Source organism: Schistocerca nitens, chromosome 8 (genome assembly GCF_023898315.1).
Source record: "Schistocerca nitens isolate TAMUIC-IGC-003100 chromosome 8, iqSchNite1.1, whole genome shotgun sequence".
NCBI lineage: Eukaryota > Metazoa > Arthropoda > Insecta > Orthoptera > Acrididae > Schistocerca > Schistocerca nitens.
This window is the reverse complement of record NC_064621.1, coordinates 303,689,884-303,707,431: the sequence shown is the minus strand read 5'-3', so window position 1 is coordinate 303,707,431 and position 17,548 is coordinate 303,689,884. Positions and strand designations below refer to the sequence as shown.

At 41.1% G+C, this 17,548-nt stretch overlaps 1 protein-coding gene across 1 annotated transcript in view; it reads left to right on the top strand.

Annotated features, from left to right (window-relative positions):
* The window catches only part of LOC126198736 (calcium/calmodulin-dependent protein kinase type IV-like), a 610,244-nt gene that overhangs the window by 394,430 nt on the left and 198,266 nt on the right, over window positions 1-17,548 (top strand). Inside the window, exon 3 of the mRNA XM_049935272.1 lies at window positions 8,199-8,271. Within this exon, the coding sequence (XP_049791229.1) occupies window positions 8,199-8,271 (73 nt within the window). The remainder of the gene's footprint in view (window positions 1-8,198; window positions 8,272-17,548) is intronic.

Sequence of the window (17,548 nt, the reverse complement as noted above, 5' to 3'; positions counted from 1 at the left end):
TCCAGTGTTTAAGAAAGGTAAAAGAATGGACCCGCAAAATTACAGACTAACTTGCCTAACTTCTGTTTTCTGCAGAAATCTTGATCATATTCTCAGTTCGAACACAATAAACGTTCTTGAAACAGAAGCTTATGTGTGTGAATCAGCATAGTTTTAGAAAGAGTCGATCGAGAGCTATGGATGAAGGGCAACAGGCAGATTCCATATATCTAGATTTCCGGAAAGCATTTGACAAGGCGCCCCATTGCAAGCTGTTAACGAAGGTACGAGCATATGGAATAAGTTCACAGATATGACAGTGGCTCGAATACTTCTTAAGTAATAGTACCCAGTTGTTGTTCGCGACGGGGAGTGTTCATCAGACACGAGGGTATCGTCAGGAGTGCCCCAGGGAAGTTTGATAGGATCGCTGTTGTTCTCTAAGTACATAAATGATTTGGCTGACGGGGTGGACAGCAATCTATGGTTGTTTGCTGATGATGTCGTGGTGTGCGGTAAGGTGTCGAAGTTGAATGACTGTAAGGACATACAAGATGACTTAGACTACATTTCCAGTTGGTGTGCTGAATGGCAGCTAGTCCTAAATGTGGAAAAATGTGAGTTAATGCGGATGAGTAGGAAGATCAAACCTGTAATGTTCACATACAGTATTACTAGTGTCCAGAAAGACAGAGTCAAGTCGTTTAAAAATCTGGGCATACTGTTGAAAAGCGATGTGAGGTGGAACGAGCATGTGAGAACTGTGGTAGGAAAGGCGAAAGGTCGACTTCGGTTTATTGGGAGAATTTTAGGGAAGAGTGGTTCACCTGTAAAGGAGACTGCGTATAGGACGGTGGTGCGATCTGTTATTGAATTCTGGAATCCGTATCAGGTAGTATTGAAGGAATACATCGAAACAATTCAGAGGCGGGTTGCTAGATTTGTTACCGGTAGGTTCGAACAACACGTAAAGTGTTATGGAGATGCTTTGGTAACTCAAATGGGAATCCCTGGAGGAAAGACGACGTTCATTTCGAGAAACACTATTCAGAAAATTTAGAGAACCGGCATCTGAAGCTGACTGCCGAACGATTCTGCTGCCGCCAACATACATTGCACGTAAGGACCTTGAAGATAAGACTCGAGAAATTAGGGCTCATATGGAGGCATGCAGATAGTCGTTTTTCCCTCGCTCTATTTGCGAGTGGAACAGGAAAGGAAATGACAAATAGTGGCACAGGGTATCCTCCGCCACGCACCGCGGATATCTATATAGATGTAGATGAAGAACTCCTTCCCGCAAAGCTGGATTGGAAGAGGTGGGCAACTAGATATTTTTCATTGTTTTTGGCCTCCCAGGTCACCAAACCTCACAATCTGCGGTTTTTTTTCTCTTGTGGCAACCATGACAGGTGCTCTTCAAGATTTGATGAATCGATTTGTTGAAGTTATCGATTCAGTAAACAGGGACGTATTGATTCGTATGTGGAATGAAGTAGACTACCGTTTCAATGTTTCTCGAGCAACCTATGGTGCTCATGTTGAGTGTATGGTATAGTGTCTGTGCGAACAGAAAATCTCTATCTGGTGACATGCGCAGTATGTTTCTATCGTCCTTAGTTTGTCTGAAATATGGATCTCCCTGTATCAGAATGCGCACAAAATAACTTGACCCGTAGCTGCGCAGACGACGCGATAGGGGAGGACGCAACGGTAATTGTGAGAGCTCCGTTGTGAAGGATGGCTGCGCTGAAGGCTAGGCACACACATATATCTCGCATAACTTGAAAACTGTACCTACTGAGGCTACGAACAATAGTATTAACAGGTTATGCCTGTACGGCCAATAATTCGACAAAAATTGACATTCAGAATCTATAGATTCTCACTAGAGTATCACTATCGAAAGTTTAACCAAAGCAGAACAAGATCGACCGCACACAGCCTGAAGGAAGGGATAACAATGTAGCGTAGCTTCGATACTAACAATGTACGTAAAACAAAAAATATTCATCACATTGTTTATTTCAATTCCCTGATTACATGTTTGGCATCATTATCTAAAAATATCGTTCTCCTTCTTCATCATTCCGAAGTAGTGAAGCCTTGGGAAGTTCTGTACCTATGTTTTCCTTCTCCTTGTTTATCCTCTTTATTGAGTTATCGCAAAAGCTGTAGGTTCTAGCAACTCTCTCAAACATAATTTTTTTATATTTGCTTCCTCGATTTGCCTCTTCCGACAAACATGTAATGTGCCTCATTAACAAGAAATTCTCCTGCACGTATGATGTGCAAAGACCGCAGTAACAAGCTACGTAGTAATGAGATAGCAAAGATTGCGGTACATACTATGTAGCATTGAAATAGCAACTAGAAGGCACGACGTGTGCAGAGTGGCATATTATAGACAATTGAGGCGGTCGCTCTTTTGGAACAAAGGGATGGAATCGATCAGCACATAGAACGAGAATAATCTTCTTCATCGATGGACGTCGTTTTGTGCGATCTCTGCCTTTATTTGTATTACCTTCCTATCAGTGTATGCCAATGGATGAAAGACAACAGGCAGATTCCATATATCTAGATTTCCGGAAAGCATTTGACACGGCACCCCATTGCAGGCTGTTAACGTAGGTACGAGCACACGGAATAAGTTCACAGATATGTCAGTGGCTCGAAGACTTCTTAAATAATAGTACCCAGTTGTTGCTCGCGACGGGGAGTGTTCATCAGACACAAGGGTATTGTCAGGAGTGCCCCAGTGAAGTGTGACAGGACCGCTGTTGCTAAATACATAAATGATTCTGCTCAACGACTTATTGGGATTTTGAGTCTGACCATGTACGACTGCTGCATGATTCTGATGTGTGATCGTTGGCTGACAGGGTGGACAGCAATCTATGGCTGTTTGCTGATGTCGTCTTGTACGGTAAGGTGTCGAAGTTGAGCGGCTGTAGGGACATACAAGATGGTTAGAGCGGACGAAATGCTCGGATTAAAAAGGTTGTAAGACAGGGTTGTAGTCTGCCGCCCGCCGCCCCTGCTGTTCAATCTGTACATCGAAGAAGCAATGACGGAAATAAAAGAAAGGTTCAGAAGTGGAATTAAATTCAAGATGAAAGGATATCAATGATACGATTCGCTGATGACAGTGCTATCCGAGTGAAAGTGACGAAGAATTACATGATCTGCTGAATGGAATGGACAGTTTAATGAGTACATAATCTGGACTGAAAGTAAATCGAAGAAAGACGAAAGTAATGAGTCGTGGGTGAAATGAGAACAGCGAGAAACTTAACATCAGGATTGATAGCCACGAAGTAGATGAAGTTAAGTAATTCTACTGCCTAGACAACAAAATAAGCAATGACGGACGGAGCAAGGAATACACCAAAAGCAAACTAGCACTGGCAAAAAGGGCATTCCTGGTCAAGAGAAGTCTACTAATATCAAACACAGGCCTTAATTTGAGGAAGAAATTTCTGAGAATGTGCCCTCGGAGCTCAGCATTGTATGGTAGTGACAGAAGAGACTCGAAGCATTTGAGATGTGATGCTACAGACAAATGTTGAAAATTAGGTGGACTGATAAGGTGGAGAATGAGGAGGTTCTGCGCAGAATCGGAGAGGAAAGAAATATGTAGAAAACACTGACAAGGAGAAGGGACTGAATGATAGGACATCTGTTAAGATATGAGGGTGTGACTTCCATGCTACTAGAAGGAGCTGCAGAGGGCAAAAATTGTAGAGGAAGACATAGATGGGAATACATCCAGCGGATAATTGAGGAAGTAGGTTGCAAGTGCAACTCTGCGATGAAGAGGTTGGCACAGGAGAGAAATTCGTGGAGGGCTGCATCAAACCAGTCAGAAGACTGAGGACTCAAAAAAGTTTCCTCTTCTTGTAAGTCGTATATGTCACAAACATTACGAGAATATTCAACTTCGGATTCCTCATCTGGCATTGAAATCTCTTTAAAAAAGATAGAGAGAGAAAGAGGAAAGAAGTTCTGCTTCAGAAAAACCATGTCTTGGAAACGCCATTATGAAGCAACTGAAATGATGTCAGTACAAACTGGGCCATTTGAACGATAAGCCTTTCTTTCTCCTCGACAAAGGCTCTGCAGAATGTCGTAAAGCAATAAAAAAAGGAAAAACAGCAAAAGCTGTGGACAGGTCACAAAGTTGTTGTTCACTCGTTCGCACACATCAAAATAACCGATTGCGGTCCTTCTAGTAGGACTTCATTGTGCCACTTTTCAGAATGGTCCTAAATGCTTTATTGCCTGCAGGCGTGTACATCATAAATATTTATTAAAAGTCATTAAAATGGGAGTTGTAAACTGAACTGTTTACAAGAAATAAGCGTACTAAAGCACAGCACCCAGAAAAATAACACGTAGGGTCCTTCTAGTGTTGAAAAAGGCAAATAAAGCTGCACCCGCTAAAATGACGGGCTGGTTCTTAGGAAGACCGTAATCCGCGGACCTTAAGAGGAGTTAGAACGGATTTTTTTTTCATCCTCAGATTTTTATCTCATTATAAAATTTGCAATTTTTCGAATAAAATTATATATATATATATACTCCCATAGGAAGTTTTTTTTCTTTTTTTTTTTAAGATAATCATCACCGGTTGAATATGTTAGAATTTTTACGTGCATTACTTAAAGATCTAATAAAATCGATATTTTTTACATAGAAGGCTGTGGATTGGTGTGTTACAAAGGTCATGTCCAGAAGAGAATGGGGACCAGGTTGAAGAAGTGGAAACAAAGTTTGAGAGACAAGAAACTTTCTGACGGGAAAACCATAAGAGGCAGGCTGACAGACAAAATGATTGATGAACTACAGCAGTATTATTGGATGGCCATTAGAAGTAATACTGAGGATTTTTTGAAAATGAAACAGGCAGTATGAGCTACCGTCTTCCACAGGCTGTCAACTGATGAAAAACCAATACACCGCCTTTGCCCTCGTCGACCTGTTTCATGGTGCAAATACCGCAATGCCCAGTACTCAAACAGTTCATGCAGCTGTAAATATTCCATCCCAGCAGCAGTCATGGCTATCATAAAACCTATTTACAGAGACCTGGCAAGTCCTAGATCACTGAAGAAGTGTCTACATGGTCAGGCTCAAAAAATACGTCGTCCAATAATCTTATATGGACTCGCATACCAATAAATGTTTTTGTTGGAATGAAGACACTAAAGTGAGGGGTCAATGATACTGTTATTGCTTTTAATGATGGCAACATTGGTAGGGTGAAAGTGTTAAAGCATATGGAAATTAATCTTGGAGCAAACTGCATAAGAGAACTTGAACAAGGTTCGAATTGGTAAAGCAGAGTATGCAGCACAGTTGGCAACTAAGGAGTCCAGAAAGAAGAAAAGACTTGGAAAAAGATCAAGAGGATGGTATAGAATATGGTGCAGGGTGCTTCTGAGGGAGTAAAAATAAAAAATTAAGCATGTATTAAGTGATTTACAGTCTTGAAACTTTATAAGCCATTCCTGAAAATTTACATTCTCTTTTGCATTTTCCCCTAAATCTCAGAAACCACTTCGCGTAGAGTATTCAAATTTTCAGGGAGTAATAACATATATATCCTGAGTTTACTGAACTAAAAGAAGAACATTATGTTGTATATAATTAAAACTATTTAGAATAACGTACAAAAAAGGACACAAAATTTTAACCGTGTAATTAAAAAAATGGATTTCCAAAAACAGTGACTGAAATGCAATTATTGTAATTCAGTGGACTCATAACATACAGTTTAATGTCGTGTAAAAGTTTCATGTCAATGGATACAGTGGTTCCTGAAATATAGCGAAACCAAGTCACTAAATTTAACATTGTCGGGATAGGGCGTTCCAACTCTCTTTAATATGGTGTGTCCACATTTCGCCTTTATGACGGCTTGAGCTCTGCTGGGGACACTTGCAGTGAGGTGTCTGAATGTCTGTGGATGTATGACAGACCTTTTTCTCTCAAGAGACGAAACCATAAAAGGTAGCAATGTTGGGCGTTGGGGTCTAAAGCGAAGTCGACGGTTCTAATGCATCCTATTGGGTTCAGGTCAGAACTCATGCAGTCCAGTCCACTTCAGGAATGTTGTTGTCCACAAATCACTGCCCCACAGACGCTGCTTTACGACCGTTTCGTCTGTCATACTGATACCGTTCCCTCTACTGTATTCAGTACACAGAAAGCGTTCATCTCCTTTCACATTTAGCATTTTCTTAAGCGCAATAAGGGCACCGCCGGCTGGGGTGGCAGAGCGGTTCTAGGTGCTACAGTCTGGAACCGCGCGACCGCTACGGTCGCAGGTTCGAATCCTGCCTCGGGCATGGATGTTTGTGCTGTCCTTAGGTTAGTTATATTTAAGTAGTTCTAAGTTCTAAGGGACTGATGACCTCAGACGTTAAGTCCCATAGTGCTCAGAGCCATTTGAACCAATAAGGGCACCACACCATAACCACGAAAACACTCCCATTCCGTAACAACATCTCCCCCGTTCTTCTCTCTTAGCGCTACACCTAATGGTACGTGACGTCCTCCAGGCATTCGTCAAACCCAAACCTTTCCATTGGATTGCCACAGGGTATAGCGTGATTCATTACTCTAAATCACTTGTTCCAGTTATCGACTGTCCAACGGCGTCACCCTTTACACCATCTCAAGTGTCGCTTAGCAGTGACGAGAAAAATTTGTGGTTTATGAGGATCTGCTCGAGCATTGTACCCCATTATTTTCAACATTTGCGAGACGGTCCAGACTCTCACTCGGGTACTGTTCCTTAATCATAGACGTGATATCTTATGAACTATGTGTCGTACAGTGATATAATTTTTTAAGATACGTTCAGCAGTATACAAGGATACTGTGTGCAAAATTTTGTGCCAGTACAGTTAGTAGCACAGAAATAATCAATCAAATAATCATGCCTTAGAGACTCGGCTCCGTCTCCTGGTAACTCAGTACCCAGTCATTATGCTAGCTGGATTGCTGGTACCACTTTGAGAATGATTTCTGCTGCTGAGTTCGGTTCGAGAATGATTTCTCCTGGTGAGTTCATATCATTCAAGAGTGATTCCTGGAGTTGAGTTCATGCGATGCAAGAGTGATTCCTGCTGCTGATTTCGTGCGATTTTTTTTCTGCAATCATCCACCGCTGTGCTCGACGTTTCCTTCAGTCAGTACTCGAGGTTTGCCTGGTCTTTGCTTAGTTGTGGTTGTCCGTACGCGTTTCCAGTTTACAATCACATCAATATTCGAATTGGGCACCTTTAGAAAGGTGGAAACGTCCGTGATGGATTTGTTACTCATGTAACATTCGTTGCCTAATCCAGTTTCAAATTCATTGAGCTCTGCTGACCGACCAGTTCTCCTGTTTCTGCTTCTCTGCTGACAGCAAAATAATCCCCGCTTCATTTTATATTAGCATATCCACCTCTTGTGACATCTGGTGGTCAGCCTCGCATTGTGTAGGTGTTGCCGGATTCTTTTAATCAAAGTTAAGTAACATAACACTGAATAACCCTGATTATTTGCAGGTGATACACTGGAACAAAAGCCACATTAAACATGCATATCATACTAAAGTATATATTTGTTCTGTTAATGTTTTTCTGTCAGTAATTTTGTAAATGTAAATGTCAAAATCTCAGTACTACATTTATAATTATGCAAAATTACTTTATGAAACACTCCCCTGTTAAACAGGGAGAATGTGGGTTTAGTCAAGGCAAAACCGTATTTGCACAATTAAATATGCAAAGTTCTCGTTAAGAATTCCCGCCAAGCACACAGTAGGTTTGAATTTAAAACGTTGCTGACAGCCAGCATTCTCTTAGCTGGAGATGTCTAGTTCTGTGGTTGCTTGTGTTGCCTTCGAAGAGGAGCAGCATTCGTTACGACACCTTCACCATTCTTGTCAACAGACACACACACACACACACACACACACACACATACATACACACACACAAAGTCAACGGTGCGCTTTGTCAACTCAGTGGCGCGTTGATGGAGTGTTCTTAGATAGCAGGAGCGTTAGGTCTTTCTGCGACTTAACAACGGCTCTAGTTAATTACATGCGAAGAACAAGAAACAGTGGTTATAGCGCCAGACTGCCAGAACAGAGGAAGAGCGCAAAGTACGCTGCAGGACGAAATCGCAGCTGCAGACTGAAATCTATTATCTCTCTGTTGCAGGGGGGCGTCGTCCACAGTGTACAAGTGCCTGTACAAGGGCAAGAAGGAGTACGCCTGCAAGGTCATCAACAAGGTCAGTGCTCAACAACCCAAGCATCAGCTTACATTCCTTACCACATAATAGTAGTAACACAAGTTTCAAAAGACTTGGTCTCTTGTCAATTAAAGTCATTATGGTTAAGCGTTAAATACGAGGGATATTGGAAAAGAAACTTCAGTTGTCTAACACGGGAAGTAGAGGACGGAACGCAATCGTCACTACACTGACATTCTCATTAGGGCAGTGTGTTTTGAGTAGGGACAGCGAGAAAATAACACCGCTTATTTAGCCTACGGTAACCGTTCAAAGCGAGCACTGAAACTGAAATATGCGCCAAATGTGATATCCGTCGTATGGTTTTTAGGGGCAACGAATTTAAAACGTGCTGACATTCGTCCCAAAATTTGATCTGTATAGTGTATACGGAAACAATGTCATAAGTAAAGATATAGTGCGTCAGCATGCTATACGTTTAAGAGTGGTTCGTCGAATGTGAACGATGCTGATAGAAGTGGCCATCCGTCTCTAGCTACCAACAAACTTGTACAGAAAATTAACGAAAATATTCGCGAAAACTGCTGCCTCAACTGTCGGACACATTTCTTCAAATTTCTCGAACTTTTCTGAATAGATCGTATATACACAATTACGGCACCAAAAGGAGCTCATTCATTTCAAAAATTCCTTCCCGAGGAACACAAAATTCAAGATCTGACAGCTTGTCTGGAGTTTCTTTGTTCTTAATATGCGAAAGTGGAAGACCTATTCAACGTAATCACGACTAGTGACGAATAAGTGAGCAACAGTCACGTTTCTATTGGAACAGTCACAAGTTTTTTAGCTTTTTTAGAGGCAATTCTGGACACCTATTTGTCCCAGGTTTAACAACTATGAAGCGATCTATCCCGAGTTAGATATTTATTTCATCTGTATACGTACATTGTATAATTAGTTTTAGTTACGTTGGCGAAGCTGTTTGACAAAGCGATCCTGTACCAAAGCCAAAACAGCTTGCTCTAGAAACTACTAAAGCAGTGTTAATGACTAGAGTGAGTTTTGACGAAACTTGTGTTGAATTTTTTCATATGCATGCTAAAGACAATCCAGAGTACTGGTAAATACAATTGGTCTGTTCACACTTCTTCGCCTTAGAAGATACCGGTACTATTAAAGTGTTACTACATTCAAGTAAGATCTTCCTCTTTCTTGGAATATTGAAACTTGTAATGTGGCCCGAATTTGAGCCTGGAAATATGATCAACTTAATGACAAGGCATGGGTTAGCAATGCTAGAAGAATGCAAAACAGCACTCAATGGTATACCACCGCGTCCTACAAACCATAAAAAATTAGCCAAACTCTGTCAGCCAGAAAGGTTGTGGCTACTGCTTGCGGCAAGATAAAGAAATATTGTTTTATGACTTTATGGAACGTGAAAGGACAATCAGTTCTCACGCCTTTTGTGAGACATAAGAAAACTGAAAAGAGCCATTCAAAATAAACGACGCAGACTCTGTGACAACTGTGCCGTGTTTTTGCACGACAATGCCCGACCACACTTTCTTGGCAAACACAAGAATTGCTGCGTCCTTTAAGTGGGACGTTTCTGAACAGTCCTTCAGCTCAGACTTGCCCCTAAGTGATTTCCTCCCTTTCATGCACATGGAAGAGTAACTCAGCTCCCGAAAGTTATTACTATGACGTATAACTTGCAGATGCTATTATTGGTTGGTTGCAACATCAGGCGGCTGAATTGCTTCTAGAGGGAGTTTGTCGACTCGGTAAGAGGTATGACAAATGCTTAAATCTGGATGGTGATTGTGTAGAAAAATAGGACAAAAATATAGTTATAATATATTTCCGATTTAACTATTTCAGTGTTTTAATTGTAGCCTCACGGAAAGCTACTTTTCAGTTAACCGTCGTTGACTGACAATTTCCATTTTTATCGCTGAAATGCATTTAATTAAACCTCAAGAAAATATCACTGAACTAATGCCATTATGAAAACTAATGCACAACCAGAATCGCTGAAAACTTTCTATTGGCCACGAAAGGCATTTAGCTCGTAGACGATACGTTTGCGTTACAGAATGAGTATCACAGCCTACCAAACAGATTGCAAAATAATAATAACTTATATCGAAATTAAATAGGCCCTTGGAGAAAAGAGATGCAGCTGAATTAATATCAAGAGCTCAGATGGAAAACCAGTCCTAAGCAAAAAAGGGAAAGCTGAAAGGTCGAAAGAGTTTATAGAGGGTCTGTACAAGGCAGGTGAACTCACGTTGTTGTTGTTGTGGTCTTCAGTCCTGAGACTGGTTTGATGCAGCTCTCCATGCTACTCTATCCTGTGCAAGCTTCTTCATCTCCCAGTACCTACTGCAACCTACATCCTTCTGAATCTGCTTAGTGTATGCATCTCTTGGTCTCCCCCTACGATTTTTACCCTCCACGCTGCCCTCCAATACTAAATTGGTGATCCCTTGATGCCTCAGAACATGTCCTACCAACCGATCCCTTCTTCTGGTCAAGTTGTGCCACAAACTCCTCTTCTCCCCAATCCTATTCAGTACCTCCTCATTAGTTATGTGATCTACCCATCTAATCTTCAGCATTCTTCTGTAGCACCACATTTCGAAAGCTTCTATTCTCTTCTTGTCCAAACTATTTATCGTCCATGTTTCACTTCCATACATGGCTACACTCCATACAAATACTTTCAGAAACGACTTCCTGACACTTAAATCTATACTCGATGTTAACAAATTTCTCTTCTTCAGAAACGCTTTCCTTGCCATTGCCAGTCTACATTTTATATCCTCTCTACTTCGACCATCATCAGTTATTTTGCTCCCAAAATAGCAAAACTCCTTTACTACTTTAAGTGTCTCATTTCCTAATCTAATACCTTCAACATCACCCGACTTAATTCGACTACATTCCATTATCCTCGTTTTGCTTTTGTTGATGTTCATCTTATACCCTCCTTTCAAGACACTGTCCATTCCGTTCAACTGCTCTTCCAAGTCCTTTGCTGTCTCTGACAGAATTACAATGTCATCGGCGAACCTCAAAGTTTTTATTTCTTCTCCATGGATTTTAATACCTACTCCGAATTTTTCTTTAGTTTCCTTTACTGCTTGCTCAATATACAGATTAAATAACATCGGGGAGAGGCTACAACCCTGTCTTACTCCCTTCCCAACCACTGCTTCCCTTTCATGCCCCTCGACTCTTATAACTGCCATCTGGTTTCTGTACAAATTGTAAATAGCCTTTCGCTCCCTGTATTTTACCCCTGCCACCTTTAGAATTTGAAAGAGAGTATTCCAGTCAACATTGTCAAAAGCTTTCTCTAAGTCTACAAATGCTAGAAACGTAGGTTTGCCTTTCCTTAATCTTTCTTCTAAGATAAGTCGTAAGGTCAGTATTGCCTCACGTGTTCCAGTATTTCTACGGAATCCAAACTGATCTTCCCCGAGGTCGGCTTCTACTAGTTTTTCCATTCGTCTGTAAAGAATTCGTGTTAGTATTTTGCAGCTGTGGCTTATTAAACTGATTGTCCGGTAATTCTCACATCTGTCAACACCTGCTTTCTTTGGAATTGGAATTATTATATTCTTCTTGAAGTCTGAGGGTATTTCGCCTGTTTCATACATCTTGCTTACCAGATGGTAGAGTTTCGTCAGGGCTGGCTCTCCCAAAGCCGTCAGTAGTTCCAATGGAATGTTGTCTACTCCGGGGGCCTTGTTTCGACTCAGGTCTTTCAGTGCTCTGTCAAATTCTTCACGCAGTATCGTATCTCCCATTTCATCTTCATCTACATCCTCTTCCATTTCCATAATATTGTCCTCAAGTACATCGCCCTTGTATAGACCCTCTATATACTCCTTCCACCTTTCTGCTTTCCCTTCTTTGCTTAGAACTGGGTTTCCATCTGAGCTCTTGATGTTCATACAAGTGGTTCTCTTATCTCCAAAGGTCTCTTTAATTTTCCTGTAGGCAGTATCTATCTTGCCCCTAGTGAGATAAGCCTCTACATCCTTACATTTGTCCTCTAGCCATCCCTGCTTAGCCATTTTGCACTTCCTGTCGATCTCATTTTTGAGACGTTTGTATTCCTTTTTGCCTGCTTCATTTACTGCATTTTTATATTTTCTCCTTTCATCAATTAAATTCAATATTTCTTCTGTTACCCAAGGATTTCTACTAGCCCTCGTCTTTTTACCTACATGATCCTCTGCTGCCTTCACTACTTCATCCCTCATAGCTACCCATTCTTCTTCTACTGTATTTCTTTCCCCCATTCCCGTCAATTGTTCCCTTATGCTCTCCCTGAAACTCTGTACAACCTCTGGTTCTTTCAGTTTATCCAGGTCCCATCTCCTTAAATTCCCACCTTTTTGCAGTTTCTTCAGTTTCAATCTACAAGTCATAACCAACAGATTGTGGTCAGAGTCCACATCTGCCCCTGGAAATGTCTTACAATTTAAAACCTGGTTCCTAAATCTCTGTCTTACCATTATATAATCTATCTGATACCTTTTAGTATCTCCAGGGTTCTTCCATGTATACAACCTTCTTTCATGATTCTTAAACCAAGTATTAGCTATGATTAAGTTGTGCTCTGTGCAAAATTCTACCAGGCGGCTTCCTCTTTCATTTCTTAGCCCCAATCCATATTCACCTACTACGTTTCCTTCTCTCCCTTTCCCTACACTCGAATTCCAGTCACCCATGACTATTAAATTTTCGTCTCCCTTCACTATCTGAATAATTTCTTTTATTTCATCATACATTTCTTCAATTTCTTCGTCATCTGCAGAGCTAGTTGGCATATAAACTTGTACTACTGTAGTAGGTGTGGGCTTCGTATCTATCTTGGCCACAATAATGCGTTCACTAAGCTGTTTGTAGTAGCTTACCCGCGTTCCTATTTTCCTATTCATTATTAAACCTACTCCTGCATTACCCCTATTTGACTTTGTGTTGATAACCCTGTAGTCACCTGACCAGAAGTCTTGTTCCTCCTGCCACCGAACTTCACTAATTCCCACTATATTTAACTGTAACCTATCCATTTCTCTTTTCAAATTTTCTAACCACAGGCAATATGAAATGGAAGAGGACGTAGATGAAGAGCAGATGGGAGACATGATATTGTGAGACGAATTTAGCAGAGCACAGAAAGATCTAAGTCGAGACAAGGCCCCTGGAGACCTACTGGTAGCCCTGGGAGAGCCAGCCATGACAAAACTCTTCCATCTGGTGTGTAAGATATCTGAGACAGGCGAAATACTCTCAGACTTCAAGAATAACGTAGTAATTTCAATTCCAAAGATAGGAAGTGCTGACAGGTGGGAATATTATCGAGCTAATAGTTTAATAAGTCATGGTTCCAAATTACTAACAAAAATTCATTACAGAAAAATGTAAAAACTGGTATAAGCCGACCACGGGGAAGGTCAGTTTATATTCTGGAGAGATGTGGGCACACGCTAGGAAATACTGGCCTACGACGTATCTTAGAAGATAGGATAAGAAAAGGCAAACCTAGGCTTATAGCACTAGTAGACTTAGAGAAAGCTTTTGAGAATGTTGACTGGAATACTCTCTTTGAATGTCTGAAGGGAGCGAAAACTATTTACAACTTGTACAGAAACCAGACGGCAGATATAAAGAGTCGAGGGGCATGAAAACAAAGCAGTGACAGAGAAAAGAGTGAGTTAGGATTGTAGTTTATTCCCGATGTTGTTCAATCTGTACATTGAGCAAGCAGTAAACGAAACCAAAGAATAATTTGGAGAAGGAATTAAAGTTCAGGGAGAAGAAACAAAAAGTTTGAGATTTTCCGATGACACTGCAATTCTGTCAGAGACAGCAAACGACTTCGAAGAACAGTTTAACGGAATGAAGACTGTCTTGAAAGGTGGGTGTAACATGAACATTAACAAAAGCAAAAGTAGGATAATGGAATGTTGTCGAATTAAATAAGGTGATTCTGAGCTAATTAGACTAGGAAACGAGACACTTGAACTAGTAGATCAGTTCTGCTAACAGCAAGATAACTTGACGATGGTCGATGTAGAGAGGAGATGAAGTCTAGGCTGACAGTGGCAAGAAAAGCGTTTCTGAAGAAAATAAATTTGTTAACATCGAATACAGAAGAGAACAAAAGCTTTTGAAATGTGGTGCTACAGATGAATGATGGAAATTAGACGGGTTAATCACATAACTGATGAGGAGGTACTCAATAGAATTGGGGAGAAAAAAGTTTGTGCCACAACCTGAATAGAAGAAGGGATCGATTGATAGAACACGTTAGTAGACATCAAGGGATCACCAATTTAGTATTGGAGAAAGTGTGTGTGTAGGGTGGGGGGGGGGGGCGGGATAAAAATATTGGGGACCAAGAAATGAATACAGTAAGAGATTCAGAAGGATGTAAGTTGCAGCAGTTATTCGGAAATGAAGAGACTTGCATAGGACAGAGTAGCATGGAGAGTTGCATCAAACTATTCCTCAGACTGAAGAACACAATAACAACACATCGAAATGCAAAGTACCGTCAGTCCGTCACTCGGTAATCGGTGAGTGAACTGTCATGGACTTTTTAGATCTTGTTAATGAAGTCAGTTTGTTAAATATTAATTTTCCCCCTGGCAATAAGTATTATCGTACAGCGAAGGAACATTGTTTTCGTTTCTAACTACACAGAGGTAAACATTTACCTGTAAATGTTTCATTTTCTGGTAGATATCGTGAAGTGCTCATTACAGTTCACGTGTTCATAAAGTCAGATTATACCAGTATAGTAGAATCGTTGGTAAGTGGGCATAGCAATCACTCACTTGAAAATTACAGTTATTGTCATTTAGAGATAACAGTAACTCGTCACAAAGTGGCATGTATTGCCGTTTGTATGTGTGTGATGCATTTGTGAAGTTATGTGTTATAGACCTCAGGTTGACTGAGTTTAACTCAATAAATAAATAAGAGATGTTAGTGGTCACTTACGCACTCTTATACCACAGAAAGTGGCAAACGCGAAGCAAAACACGTATGATGCTCACGGATCACGATGGATAATTGTTATGTTACTGGTTTCTGCCTGCGCATGATTGGGGCGTTATTTTGTTTACTGCCTACTTAATGGAAATTATTCAAACTCAGTGTGCACTTGATGCTTCAGTCCATATTACTGTTACCGTCATCATTGTTATTGATGCCTTTACTTTCAGTAACACAAAACTACATACACGACCTTTCATACGAAAAAACAATTTTTTTTTCAGGAAATACTAAAGCCGCACAGAAAATGTTCAAATGTATGTGAATTCCTAAGGGACCAAACTGCTGAAGTCATCGGCCCCTAGACTTACACACTACTTAAACTAACTTATGCTAAGAGCGACACACACACCCATGCTCGAGGGAGGACTCGAACCTCCGTCGGGAGGGGCCGCGCAGTCCGTGACATAGCGCCTCAAACCGAGCCGCCACTCTGCGCGGCAAGCCGCACAGATTTTCTTGTCTATAAGAAACATTATCTAAATGTAAAGCACTTAAAATAGTTTACGAGTGGACAACATAGAAACATTACTTTTCACGGGAATATAATTTATCATAAAGTATATGTTCAACTGTTAAGAAAAAACATCACTTGGTTTACTGTATGCGCAAACTAAGTTGACACTCGGCACGGTGACTCATGGAAGCGACCGCAAATTGGAAATGCCTTTATGGTCACTCCCACCGTCCGCCGCGCCGAGTGTCACTTTATTTTGCGCGTTTAATATATTTGAAAGCAAATAGTGTTCACTATCTCAATCATAATCTCAAACAAAGATGACTGCAACAAAAATGAACAGTGAAACTTCAAAGATATTGAGGCAATAGAGATCATATGGCATGAAGGATTGACTGGAATTCATCACCGAAAGTTCAACCATAAATTAAAGAAAAAAATTGACGGCTCAGTGATTGGTCGTCGAGTGCAGCACACCTACACAATAAGTGACGCCACGGCAAACAAACCCTAATTATACATCGGTTATTTCGTTGTTATTCTAGAGGGAATGGCACAGTGAGACATGCTAAAGCATTGAACGCATTCGTTACTCTTGCTAGTTACCATATTGAAGTGCTTAACCTATGTAGTAATTGTTTCAGATCGTTGTCGGGTTACATACCGTAGTGATGACATGTGTTTGAAGTTGGCTAAAGATGTTGATACTGCCGTAAGGAATACCACGGTAGGCTGCTCAGTTGAAGAGGAGTTCTTTCTTTCTTTCACTTGTGCCTTTGTCCTGCAGTTTTCTCAGGGTCGGCATTGTTACAATCAGATTTGGCATGGTTAATCTGAAGGGGTGACCGGATGCCATTCCTGCCCCCCCTTCCCCCACAGTAATGGAATCAGTTTACCCCAGCTGTCTGCGTCTAGTGTAAATCATGAAATAGTGTGAACGTCTAGCAGATGTCTGCGAGTCGTGAATAGAGGTGGGGCGTGGGGAGCAGCCCGGTATTCACCTAGTGTGATGTGGAAAACCGCCTAAAAACATCCAGGCCGACCAGCATACCGGCCCTCGTCGTTAATACGCTAGCGGATTCGATCCGGGGCTGGCGCGCCTACCCAAACCCAGGAAGCAGCGCATTAGCGCTCTCGGCAAACCTGGCGGGTTCAGTTGAAGAGGAGTGGACATCTCCAAAAAGAGCACTCACATATGTAGGGACAAACATAAGTTAAAAGATGGTAACTGCGAAGAGATCTTGAAAAATAAAAGAAATATTTCAGTATCTCCAGAACGTCTGGGGTTGAAACAGACCTGTAACTTAAATGTTAGAGAGTAACCGTCTTACGTTCCGTAGGAAGTTTTGTTTACTTATTGATGACTAGTTTCGGACAGTCTGTCCATTATCAAATCATCCTGAAGAACAAAATATAGTGAATTTTACGTTACAAAGCACTGACGGTTTTAAAAATTCTAGATCTCTTTGAAGGTAAGTAGCAGACCATATACGTAAGTCTGGCATTACAACCAGATGCGTATGTAAGTTTCTTGAAATCAAGAGGAAGAGCAGGACAACCCAGGCGACATGGTTGTAGGTAAGATGCGAAGAAATCTAAAAAGAAATGATCGTCGGTAGGACTGACTAAGCAAACAGAAAAGTCAAAACAACCTTCGGTTAAATTTAAAGCAAGGGTGGTAATATTAAGAGTGCAAAGGAAAGTCCATGCAGACGAGAAAGCGGATAGGCGGAAAGAGAACTCTGAAGGGTTCTATGAGGGGTAGGACTTGTCTGGTGA